General features: G+C 42.8%; 1 protein-coding gene across 1 annotated transcript in view; it reads left to right on the top strand.

Moving 5' to 3' along the window:
- Nucleotides 1-11,509, top strand: part of LY86 (lymphocyte antigen 86) — a 72,867-nt gene extending 61,358 nt beyond the window's left edge. Inside the window, exons 5-6 of the mRNA XM_055321881.1 lie at nt 10,430-10,469; nt 11,411-11,509. Coding sequence (XP_055177856.1) covers nt 10,430-10,462 — 33 coding nt within the window. The 3' untranslated portion in view covers nt 10,463-10,469; nt 11,411-11,509. The remainder of the gene's footprint in view (nt 1-10,429; nt 10,470-11,410) is intronic.
- The last annotated feature ends 1,361 nt before the right edge of the window (nt 11,510-12,870 follow it).

The raw sequence follows: 12,870 nt of genomic DNA, 5'->3' as shown, positions 1-12,870 counted from the left end.
ACCCTCGGTTTGCTACAGAGGTTCACACTTGTCATCAGTGCTTCACCTCTATTTCTCTGTGATTCTTGCACCTCTGGCCTCCCTGAATATTGGTTTCACCCTCTCTCCTGTAAGAGCAAATTGTTTCACACTGGTCCAGCTACCAAAGGAGAGAGACACCTTTGTCCCCAAGCCCTGCATTCATCCTGAGAGCTACGATTGGGTCACATGACACTCCCGACCAGTCCCTTTGGTTCCACACTGATTGGCTTAGCCTAGGTCAGGCAACCCGACCCTGCGTTGGATTGGCATTAGCTCCACTGGAACCACACTTGTCCCTAAGTGGAAACTGGGGGACTTGGAAAGGGAGAAAGGGAGAAAATTGGGAAAGATGATGGGAACATGTCTGGAATTAGACAGGCCAGCCCTGCCTGCAGTTCTAACTCTCCCTCGCTGCGAACAGAGTGACTTGATTCTCTCACCTTGGCTTGTTCACCTGCAGGTGTCCCAGCAATAATACCCTCCTTACAGAAGAAATGAGAATTAAATGAGACGATGCATGGCAAGCACTCAGAACAGTGCCTGGCATACATCTCAATAAAAGTGAGTTATTATTCTGCTGAGGTGGTGCCTAACTCCTCTGGGCTGCAATGACAAGAATACCATGGCCTGAGTGCTTTATAAACAATAGACATTCATTTGCCACAGTTTGGGAGGTTGGGCAGCCCAAAATCAAGGTGCTGGCAGATTCAATGTGTGATGAATCTCTGCTTCCCGGTTTACAGGAGCTCTGTTCTTGCATGTGGAGGAGGTGCAAGGCAGCTCTCCAGGACCTTTGTCATAGAGGCATTAATCTCATCCCAAAGGGCTCCACCCTCATGACCCAATCACCTCCCAAAAGCCTCACGTCCAAATATCATCACACTGGGAGCTAGGATTTCCCCGTGACTTTGGGAGGCTACAGACCACTCTCTCCATGAGAGGTAGGTATTCACCTTGGAGCCAAAGCTCTGTTCTCTAATTTGCTTCTCTGGTCCCTCCTACATTTCAGAGGCCAACGATCTCTGAGCCCTGCCTTCACCCATAAGCCCACATTCCTTTTTAAGTGCTAAAGTGGTTCCTTGGCATCTTGATTTCTTCTAAGGAAGAACGGACGGGGTATGTTCACAGAGCTCCCTACTGGAACCCTGAACTCTGAAGAGGATGTCAGAGAAACGTTCAGATCCAAGTCCCCACCCGCCCCCCACCCCAAACAGAAACATTATAAACCAGGCCAGACAGGCCCTAGGAAAGAAAGTATGTGTCATTGTTAATTAAACTTGTTTCTTATTAAAAAAAAGGGGGGGGAGATACACAACCAAGACGGGAAGAACTAAATGTAACATCTGCACATTTAACAATTACATCTGCTTTCAGCAAAAATAACCCAAAATAGCCGGTGAGAGAAGGAAAGGGCCACATCCTGATTCTAACCCGGATTTGTTAGGGAGGGAGTTTATCATCTCAGTGGTTCAATTTCAGAGTTGAATCAACTGCATTTTTCTCAGTCAGCAAGATGAGTTCCTCTGTCTAATTTCCTGCTCATTTTCTCTGGCAAGTGGTAAGCAGGGGTTTTAGGGGAAATGGGAAAGCACGATTTTACCTCCAATTTGTAAACAGCTCCAGTGGCTCCATTTGGAACTGAAGCCTTGGGCTGCCTTCAGATGTACCAGCCTGAACTTTTTATTTTTTCCCTCTCTCGACCCTCTCACCCAGCTTTCCTTTCAAATGTGTGACAAAACCAAATCTTTTCCTCCAGCATCTTGGTCTCCTCTCTCCTGCGGAAAAGAACATATGCAATGATCTCAGTTCAGCTGAAAACAGTGATTTCTACCCCCTAGTTGATATTTCTACGGATTCCCTGAAACCCAACCTGGGTCTGGACAGAGAAGACATCCATACTACAAAAGGCTGTACCATTCGATCGTGGCTTCCCCTCCTTTTCTTCTATTCAGAAATGGTGGAAGAAAAATTGAGAAGGGTCCAGAGCATATTACTGAAATGATCAAAGGATACGTATAATCAGGTTTCCTCATAAAGGTAAACTATCACTGATTAAAGCGCATGGTTAGAAAGACAACATCTGGGAAGTCAGAACAACAGTGACAACAATAATAATACAGTTGTTTGAAAGCTAACAATTATTTGAGCATTTGCCATGAGCCAGGCATTGACACATACACAGGCACTTTCCCTAACTCAGGAACAGCCCCGTGGATGGGTGATACGGCAACCCAAGAAAGTTGGTGTGACAGATGAGAGGTAACCTGCCCCCAGCTCGTGAGCTCAGTGGGCTGGGATTCAAATCGGTCTGACTCCAAACCTGGCTATTGCTGGTTGACGCTACCCCTGGTAGTCTGGTTGGAGGTCACATAATAGGAAGCACTTTATGGGTGTAATTGCGGGCTTGCATGATTTGTTAAGCAGCAAACAGGCTAAAAACAAAGGTGGGCTAGTAAGGAGTTCGATTAATTCATTGATGAGAGCACAGGAGGAAAGAAAAAAATAAAAGACCATGAATGTTTAAGGAGTATCAGGAACTACTGAGTTTCATGATTTGGAGGAACTCCACTCTGCTCTTCAGCAACAAGAAAAAAAAAAATCCATTGGTCATTCACTTTCAAACCCATCTGGATGCATTGGATGAATAGACCAGGACAGCCTTGCTTTCTCACTTTCTCAATTCCTTTCTTTCCTCTCTTCTTTCCTTCCTTTCTTCCATCAGTAAGTATTTATCCAGCACCAACTACTTGCTGACCACTGTATTAAGCACAGTATGTAAAATATAAAAATGAATAATACATAATTCCTGTCCACCATCAGCTTATATTTTAGGAAAAGAAAAGAAGAAAGGTATCAAAAATATTTTATGATGTGTAGCCCAGGGTAGGTAACGAGACAGAGGAACAAAACACTGTGACTTCATGGGGAGAATGTATGGGTTGGCTTTGTGGTAGAAGAAGTCATGAGCTGGCCCTCAAAGTATGGAGGGGATTACAGACCCTGGTGCTTGTGAAGGAAGCAGTCTCAGCTCTGGTTGCCCGGCTATCAACCTGGTGTTGCATTCCCAAAGGACTGGCACATACTGTATTTCTGCTGTCATTAGGCGATGAATTCAATTTTAGATGAAATAAGGTAGAAAATAAAAGAGAATTTCACCTGAGCACAGGCTTTTCTGTTAATGTTTAGCTGTGATCCCCGAAAATCAATGAGTCAGCAAGGGTTTATTGAAACTGACTGTGAACCCGGATTCCGGCTCGAGCCCATCTCCCCGCCAGAGGGTCCACTTGTCACCCTCCCGAGCAACTCCTTTCCATCCCTCCCAGGTAGGAAGTATGCCCTCACCTCTTTCATATTTGACCTATTGTCAGATTCCCCTTCAGTGGCGAAAGTATGGGACTGGCCCAGTACGGGAGGGTTCTGTGCCAGGTTCCCGCATATGGGATGGATGAAGGAAGGAGAGACAGTGGGTGGCAGCCTGAGAAGGGCCTCTGAACAAGGAAGACAGCATGGAGATCTGAACAAACTCAGTGAGAGAGGACCAGAGATTGGAGAGGCAGGGGGGTGAGGTGTGGGGAGCAGCTGTTTTGAGGATGATGAGCAGCAGGTGCTAGGAAATTTGGGGCAGACATAGTGCCCACAGCAGCCAGGAGGCCCAGACGGGCAGAGCCCAAAGCCACCTGGCTCTGTGCCCTACAGCTTTCTTCTCACATTTGCTTTCCAGAGCCCCAGAGTCATACTCATGTTCCACAGTGTTCACCGGAGCCAAGATCATGGTCTTTGTAACTTCTCCTCCAGTTTCCATCCTTTTGGACTGTAGTAACGAAAATATCATAGAATAAGGAGCTTAGAAGCAACAGAAATGTATTGCTCACAGGTCTGGAGGCTGGGAATTCGAAGATCAAGTTGCCGGCACTTTCAGTGTCTGGTGAGAACCAGCTTCTTGAACCACTGACAGATGTCTCCTCACTGTGTCCTCATGTGGTCGGAGGGGCCAGAGAGCTCTCCAGGGTCCTTTCTATAAGGGCACTAATCCCATTCATGAGGGCTCCACTCTCATGACCTAATTATCTCCCAAATATTCACCTACAAATACCGTCATCCTGGGGGTAGGTGTCAACATGTGAATTGGGGAGGGAGGAAGGGAGACACACAGACCACAGCACATCTTTTCTTTCCTTTTCTTACCTCATTTTTGGTAATGAAATGGAAGTAACTGAAAGCTTAACACAGAAACTCCTCCTACTAATGCTTAATTATACGAACCACTTGGAAGAAAGGATAATTATATGTGATAAAGGAGCTAAATATCATTACCATGGCAATCATATTACAGTATATAAATGTTTCAAGTTAACACATTGTGCATCTTAAACTTATACCATGTTATGTTAATATATTCAACGAGAAAGAAAAGAAATGAAAAGAAGAAAAAAAAGAAAAAAAGAAAAGATAAAAGAAAAGAAGAAAAGGAAAGGAAAGGAAAGGAAAGGAAAGGAAAGGAAAGGAAAGGAAAGGAAAGGAAAGGAAAGGAAAGGAAAGGAAAGGAAAGGAAAGGAAAGAAGAAACTCCCCTATTGGTCACCTGGTGTCAAGCCCAACTTGGCTTACATCTGCAGTTCTTCAGGATGACTCATTGCACCAACCTAGTGGCAAATGTCAAATCTAGAGTCATTGAGAAGAGAAAGGTGATAATCACCCCTGCCTTGTTCCCTGGACATTTTTAATGATCATGTTGGATTTGCCCACTGTTACCTCCTGATGTAGCAAAAAAAATTCATTTGTATTTATGGGTTATTCTTTTTCCATCCCAACCATATCCTGAGGGCTGTCTATCTGCAGTTATTTGTTTTGTAAAATCCTTTAATTGGATTTCATTATCCAATATTCTATTCATTTTGACTTCAATATTTCACAACTACATTCAAAGTGCCCAGAATGTTGGAATCAGAAAGAAGCCACTGAAGTCATCTGCTGAGATGGGTCACACCTGTTCTTGCTCTCAGGGAGCTTGTTCCCAGAGGCCTTTCAAGGCTGGAAAAGCAGCTCTTAAAAAAAGTAATTTAAAAAATCAGCAAACTTTGGAAAGAACCCAATCCTCACCGTACCAAAGGACACCGTACTATCTCTTCCGGATATTTTCAGGGTGGAAGTCATGATGCTGGCATCATGTTGAGGCCAAGGTCTTGAGGGCAAAGACAGAGTCAAAAGGAGGACCTGATGTCCCCTCTCCCCACCCAGCCTCTTGGATTTCTGGCAAAGTGTCAAGGAGAAAGAAGCTGATCCAGAAGCTGACTTTATAGGGGATTCAGGGCATCCGTGGCATTTTTGTAGAGCCCAATGACTGTGTGGTACATGGGCAACTGTGTAGAACACCACATGGCTTGCTCCACAAACTTGAAAGGACCCAATACAAAGTGGGGGAAGAGAGAACCAGGCTTGGGCATGGCACCATGTGCCCCGAAATACACAACAGAAGCTTTAAGAGGTTGGACAACAGTGCCAGTGGAGGGTGGTAAAGAATGAAACAGCAAAGAGTTGCTCTGGAGCTGACACACATAGCACCCAGAAGAAACCAGATTCAGGTAAAAAGAGAATCTGGAGAGGTCTATAACATGCAAGTGGAGCACTGACTGGGTTATATAAGACTGATGAAGCACTGACCTCTACCTCTGAAACCAATAATACATCATATGTTAATTAATTGAATTTAATTTTTTTAAAAAAAACATACAACTGGAATGCTAAGTCAGTCACTGATATTTAATTAAGTCATGTTTCTTAGAGAGTCTTCATATGAGAATCCACAGACTGACATAAGAATTCCAATTTTATTGGTGGGCAGGGTTTCCCTTCCCCAGAACCACATGGGAATCACATCTCCTTACCATGTGATCCCACGCCAGCGCCTTCTGTTTCTCCACTGACATCTGGAACTCCATTTGGATCTACTTGTAGCCTTCGTACCGCCCCCATACTATTGTTTTGCCCTCTGCTGGAAGACAGACAGGTGTATTGTCCCTATTGTGAGTAGAGTTCCTTCTTCACCATCCTCCTGACAGTAGCATCAGAACCTATTGTCTGTTTATGTTCTGGCCGAGGACACACCCCTCAACCGGCATAGCAACCATTTACCTTACTCACAAGGAAAATATGCCATGGCATCTGGAGGAGAAGAAACTCCAAAGTCAGGGAGATTTACAAAGCATTATAATCATGTGTATGACAAGAATGAAGTTTGTGGAGAACCCTGTCCTGGCTGTGCAGATAGTATTTATAATTAACATTTATTATCTGACTGCTTAGAGGCTTATTATGTCCTTTCCTCTTTAGACCCCACAAAAATCAGATATGGTCCCAATATCAGGGGCATGAGCCAGAAGCCATATAGTAAAGGTTCAAACTAGCAAGATAACTGAAAGGTAGTAATTTAGCTAATGAGATGAGAAGACAGAGTTGCTGTGGATCCGGTCTCTAACTGTGTAGCAAGGACTCCTTGGGCAGCCTTCCAGCATGTGCAGCAAGCTTTGTTTCAAAGGAACAGATGCCTTGTCATGTTAGCAAGATCAAATGCTGTGCTTGGGACTACCATGGGGATTGGTGGCATCCATTACATGTGATTATAAAAAATTATATATGATTATATAAAGGTTCCTACTCTGGTGAAACCAGAATCAGTGTCAGATGACTTGGTAAGAAGATGATACTTCTGTGCAAGGCAAAGGAAAGCTCACCTTTTGGGCAGACATAGGTCTATTCCCAAAAACATGGCCTGGTTAGTGGGCACACACAGGATTTCAGTCCTCTGTGTTCTTTTGTGAAGTCCACAACCTATGCAACCTTACCCAGTGGTACAGGCCATGCTTTGGAATCTTTTCCCATTACATGGCATGTGTTGAAGACAGAGAGATAAGTAAAGGGAATATTTTGCCTCACAGAGACATTGGTCTCGGCCTGTTGATTAACGGCGCCTGAATCTCATCATTCCACCCTACCCTAGTCCCCATTCAGCACTACTAATAACCAAACTTAATAAGGAGCCACCCCAGCTGAAAGTTATTCTGGGGGCAAAACTGCTAAGTGAAACAAATACATGGGCTTCCCTCTAATCTTGCTTGTCCCTGTCACTTTTCCTATCAACTTAGAACTGAGATTTTTCCATGATAACAACAAAAAAAGTTGTTGACATCCTCGTTCTGTGACAGCCTTATCCTTATCTAAAATGCCACTATTTCATCATTTTGGGGATATCACTGCCTCCAAGTTTTCCATCTCTGATGCCCAGGCTAGGTTAAAGAGGCTCCTCTAGCACCGTCTCCTTGCCTTGACCATTCTGACCACGTTCTCCTATAATTACTTCTTTACTTTCTGTCTGTCCTAATGAGGTATAAGCAATATGAGAGCAGAAATAAGGACTTATTCGCCTTCGCTTGGCTTAAAATATTCGTAAAATGAAAGGTCTAAGGAAGAAAAATAATGTTGATTGTGCACTGTATCGGTTTGCTAGGCCCGCTCTAACAAAAGTACCACAAGCAACAGAAATGTATTGTCTCACAGTTCTAGAGGCCAAAGGTCCAAAATCAAGATATTGTCAGGGCCGCACTCTCTCTGAAGGTGCTGGGGAAGAGCCAGTCTGTGTTTCTCCTAGCTTCTGGTAGCTCCCAGGCCTTCTCTAGCTTATAGATACATCACTTCAATCCTCTGTCTTCACGGGTCTCTCCCTGCGTGTCTTTCCATCATCTTCCCTCTGTGTCTGTCTCTCTAATCCAAATTTTCCCTTTTATAAGGACATCAATCATTTTGGATTTAGCCCTGCTCTAATGATCACATTTGAATTTGATTCCCTCTGTAAACACCCTATTTCCAAATAACGCCATATTCTAAGGCGCTGGGGTTTTGGATTTCAGCACATCATTTGAGAGGCTACAATTCATGAAATCTGTGATATGTGCCTATTATTTAGCCAACATTTCCATGTGGTAATTTTACTTAATCCTCGTAGAAACCCCATGCAGTAGGTAGTATAATTCCCATTATTCATGATACTGCAAACTTAGACCCTGTGGGAGAGCACAAGGTAGCAATGAGTGAAGCCATGTTTAGTACCTGTGTGTATGTGGCTTCAGTACCAGTCAGGGTGTCAAGGTTAAATAGAGATGATGTTAAATAGAGATGATGACAGAACCAGTGTTTGTGTCATTTGAAGATGTACTACAAGAAAAATGATTATCATATAGTATCTATCTAGTACAGACTGACAAAAATTAGCTAACATCATATCATGATATGACTCTAACTACCTCCTCCTGAGAAGGAGCCTCAGGGACAGCACCAGATTTCACCTAGAAATGAGCCATGAGTCTCCAACTCACCCAGGAGGGTGAAACTTTTCTAGCAAAGTCCACTCATCCTTGTGTTCATGAAGAAGCCATCTGTTTCCTTTCCAGCACCCCTTCCTCCAGCTCTGATATGATATTCTGAGCAAAACAGGAATATCCAGGAGCAGCAGCCCAGCCCAGGCATCCTCCTCTCTGACATACTATTCCACTGCCGCTAGCTTGCTCATCTGTCCCTTCCCCATCTTTGTCCCTATTGTCACCATTTCACAATGACATGTAACAAAGGGGTATGTTACATGTAACCATAAACCACAGAGATCCTCTAGAGATCTTCAATCAAAGGATACCAGGGACAGGAAAAGAGTTGCATCTTGAGTCCTTAAAAATCTCCGACAAAGCAAAATTCACACTTTTTGGAAGGTTCTTTTTTATTTATTTATTTGTTAATTTTTTATAATAAATTTATTTTTTATTGGTGTTCAATTTGCCAACATACAGAATAACACCCAGTGCTCATCCCGTCAAGTGCCCCCCTCAGTGCCCGTCACCCATTCACCCCCACCCCCCGCCCTCCTCCCCTTCCACCACCCCTAGTTCGTTTCCCAGAGGTAGGAGTCTTTATGTTCTGTGTCCCTTTCTGATATTTCCCACACATTTCTTCTCCCTTCCCTTATATTCCCTTTCACTATTATTTATATTCCCCAAATGAATGAGACCATATAATGTTTGTCCTTCTCCGATTGACTTACTTCACTCAGCTAATACCCTCCAGTTCCATCCACGTTGAAGCAAATGGTGGATATTTGTCGTTTCTAATGGCTGAGGAATATTCCATTGTATACATAAACCACAGCTTCTTAATCCATTCATCTTTCGATGGACACCGAGGCTCCTTCCACAGTTTGTTAATTTTAAAGAGAGATGGAGAGGTGGGGAGGGGCAAAGGGAAAGAATCTTAAGCAGGCTCCACCGCCAGTGCAGAGCCCAACAGGAGGTTCAGTCTCACAACCCTGAGATCATGACCTGAGCTGAAGTCAGGAGTCAGTCCTTAACCAATTGAGCCACCCAGGTGACCCTGGAAGGATCTTTTAACAACTAGAAACTTAACAACAGTCCCACGTCTGCATCTTACCCAAACCCCTTTCCTTCTTTCCTTTGTGCTTAAGATGATCTAAACTTGAGAACGTGGTACCAGAAAACAGATCAGGATTAAGCACCAGCAGCAGCATTTCCGGGCTATGTGACCTTGGGCAAGCTACTTAATTTTTCTGTCTCCCCTTCTGCAAAATGGGGTATCAATTTCTGCTTCACAGGTCCTTGTGTGGAATACGCAACATGTAGGGCTTAGTAGGCATTCAATACATATTTTCTCTTCTCTTCCCATCTTTCTTTGCGTCATTTGTAACTGTTCATATGCAAACACATATTTATATAGAATATTAGAACAATTCTATGTACAGACTGGGAGATAATATGGACGCTAAATCCACTGATGCAACTTGTATCTTAAAATCCAAAAGTGTGTTTGGTTAAAAAAATTCTAGAGATGGACAGTGGTAATGGTTATACAACAAAGTGAATGTAGTTAATGCCACTGAAACTTAAAAATGGCTAAAAGTGTATATTATGTATTGTTCACCACATTTTTTAATTTGAAAAAAAATTAAAATGAGTTTATTCTGAGTCTATTTCCCTTAGTGGGCAAGAAAAAAAGAATGGAACCATAAATGTTTAATACTTGACATGGCTTCTCCATTAACTAACATTTTTCACAAAGTTTTCACCGTCGTATAAATCTTTTCAGATTTCTTTGATCCTGAAATTTTGGCAGACATTAGCACGACAATAATGTGTTCAAAGGCATTGTTTAAATTTTTTCTCAAGATGCTTTGTTCTTTGTAAGGGTAGCAGTCCCTTTAACTGAAGCTGGGAACAGATTCAAACTCTGGTAATGGGACAGGAAAATATCTCTTATCAGTGAAATGCAGAAAGGGAAGATCTTGGCCCTCTTGAACTTCATATTCCTAAAATGATTTGCCACCCACCTCTCCCTCTCTTTCTCTTTTTCCAAAGGAAAGAAAACAGAGAAGGAAGATCCCTGACTGATGGCAAAGTAAGTAAACAAATGTGTTCAAATATCCCAAAAAGAGTGAAAAAGGGAGAATATTTCACTGAGAGTCAGTGGCCTTGAGCACGTTGACTTTGGATTTATCTGAAATGGTTTTTTCAGGCCTTATTATAGGCTTGCTTTTAAGACGACTGTGCTACATAATTTCTTATGAATTAGATCCTTTAAAAGTCACCTTGACCCTGTGAACTAATACTATCCCTGTTTAAAAGACTTTTTAAATCAAGTACAAAGAGGTTAAAATCAATTATCCAATTATGATGACTGAAACTGGTACCCAGTCAGTAATTTCAGATAGCTATTCTTAGCAGAACTACATTTTTTATAAAGTATGGAGACCAGGCATATTAAGTGGGGCAGGATGTCAGCCTCCAACCAGGGCTGTTGCCCAAATTCCTGAAGCTCCGTGAGGGTACAGCCTTACTGCCTTCATGCTTTGGGGGCAGCGTGGAGTCCTGCCTGGGCCTGGCTTGCCCTTCCTCCTATTCTGCTGACATACTTGTAACCTATTCAGCTGTGTTTCTTCACCGAGTGTTCATCATGCCTCTCCCACCAGGCCCTGGGATAGAGGCAGGATCACTGCATGAACAAGGTGGGTGCAGTGTTTGCTCTCAGGGCACTTCTGGTTTATAGGCAAGAACAACAGGAAAAGGACAAACATGTGAACACAGGACCCTACGGTCCACGCCTGTATTAGTCTCCTGCCTCTGCTGTGCTAAATCACCACAAACATACTGGTTTACACAACCCTAATGTACTATCTTCCAGTTCCAGAGGTCAAAAGTCAGTAATGGGCCTCCAGGTCTAAAACCAAGGTGAATACAGCCTTGTGTTCCTTCTGCAGGTTCCAGGGAAGAATGTATTCCCTGGCTCACAAATGTCTCTCTATCCATCTTTAAAATGTTGCCTCTGTGTCATTCTTCCAGAATCACATCTTCCTTGGAGTTCCTCCTACTTCTCTTGTCCACTTTAAGGGACTCCCGTGATCACATTGGACCCACCTGGATAATCTAGGATGATCTCTACATCTCAAGGTTCTTTTTTTTTCCTTTTTTTTTTTTTAATTTTCATCTCAAGGTCCTTAATCACACCTACAAAGTCCTTTTTGCCATATAACACAACAGATTCTGGGGATTAAGACAGAGACGTCTTTGGGGATTCTTACTCTGTCTTCCTCATCAAACCAGACTGAAGGACACACCCAAGCTCCCAAAGGAGGGGCTGACTTCAGAAAGACCCTTTCCATGAAAAAAAAAATAAAAAATTAAATAAACCCTATGCCAAATCAAAATATTCAAACCCAGCACTACCAAGTAATAGCAAAACCCTAATAATCTTGAATCATTCATAGTTAGTTACAGAGAGATAATGAGCTTGTCTGAGCCAGCAGGGTCAGTGTAAAAGTATTTATGCATCCTAGAGCAGTTCCTCAAAAAATCAAAAACCAGAATTACCACATGATCCAGCAATTTCCTTCCTAGATGTGTACTAAAAAAAATTGAAAGCAGGGATTCAAACAGATATGTGTAAACCCATATTCATTGCAGCATTATTCACAACAGCCAAAAGGTGGAAAAAACCCAAGTGTCCATTGATGGATGAATGGATGAAAAAGTGTGGTCTATACATACAAAGGATTCTTCAACCTTAAAAAGAAGGGAATCTTGACACAGGCTATAACATGGATGAACCTTGAAGATATGTGAAGTGAAATAAGCCAGTTACAAGAGGATGAATACTGCATGATTCCACTTATATGCAGTACTTAGAGTTGTCAATTCTTAGAGACAGAAAATGGAATAGTGGTTGACAAGGGCTGGTGGCAGGTGAAATGAGTTAGTGTTTCACAGGGACAAAGCTTCAGTTTCAGGGAAAGTGACAAAGTTCTGGAGATGGATGGTGGTGATGGCTGCACAACAGTGTGAAGGTACTTAATGCCATTGAACGAGCAGTTAAGATGACAAATTTTATGTTATGTATATTTTACCACAGTTTAAAACAAAGGTCTTTGTGGATTTTTATAAAGTTCCAATCATGAAAAAATGAAACAGAAATACCAACCAGAGAACCTCTGATGAAAGTGTACAGTGTTTTGCTCAATTCTTTGCATTTATCAGCTCTCCTAGTTCCCAAGCTTGTATTTATCTAAACGGTGTCAGACCAGGGAGAGACAGCACAAAGGGGCCAGGCTGTCTCCAGCATTCCATCCCAGGCTATCCCCGGCATGCCGTCCTCTTTCTTGGAGTCCAGGCCAGGATGTTCTTCCTTTTTATTTTGTCACATCCCCTCACCCTCACCCCACATCTCCCATTCTAATCAGCTTGTCAGAAGTTCTTTGATGGCCAACTGCCCAATAAGTACCAGTTGCCATAGCTTCTCCATACCA

The sequence above is a fragment of the Nyctereutes procyonoides genome, unplaced genomic scaffold (genome assembly GCF_905146905.1).
Source record: "Nyctereutes procyonoides isolate TBG_1078 unplaced genomic scaffold, NYPRO_anot_genome, whole genome shotgun sequence".
Classification (NCBI taxonomy): Eukaryota; Metazoa; Chordata; class Mammalia; order Carnivora; family Canidae; genus Nyctereutes; species Nyctereutes procyonoides.
This window is presented reverse-complemented; position numbering and strand designations above follow the sequence as displayed.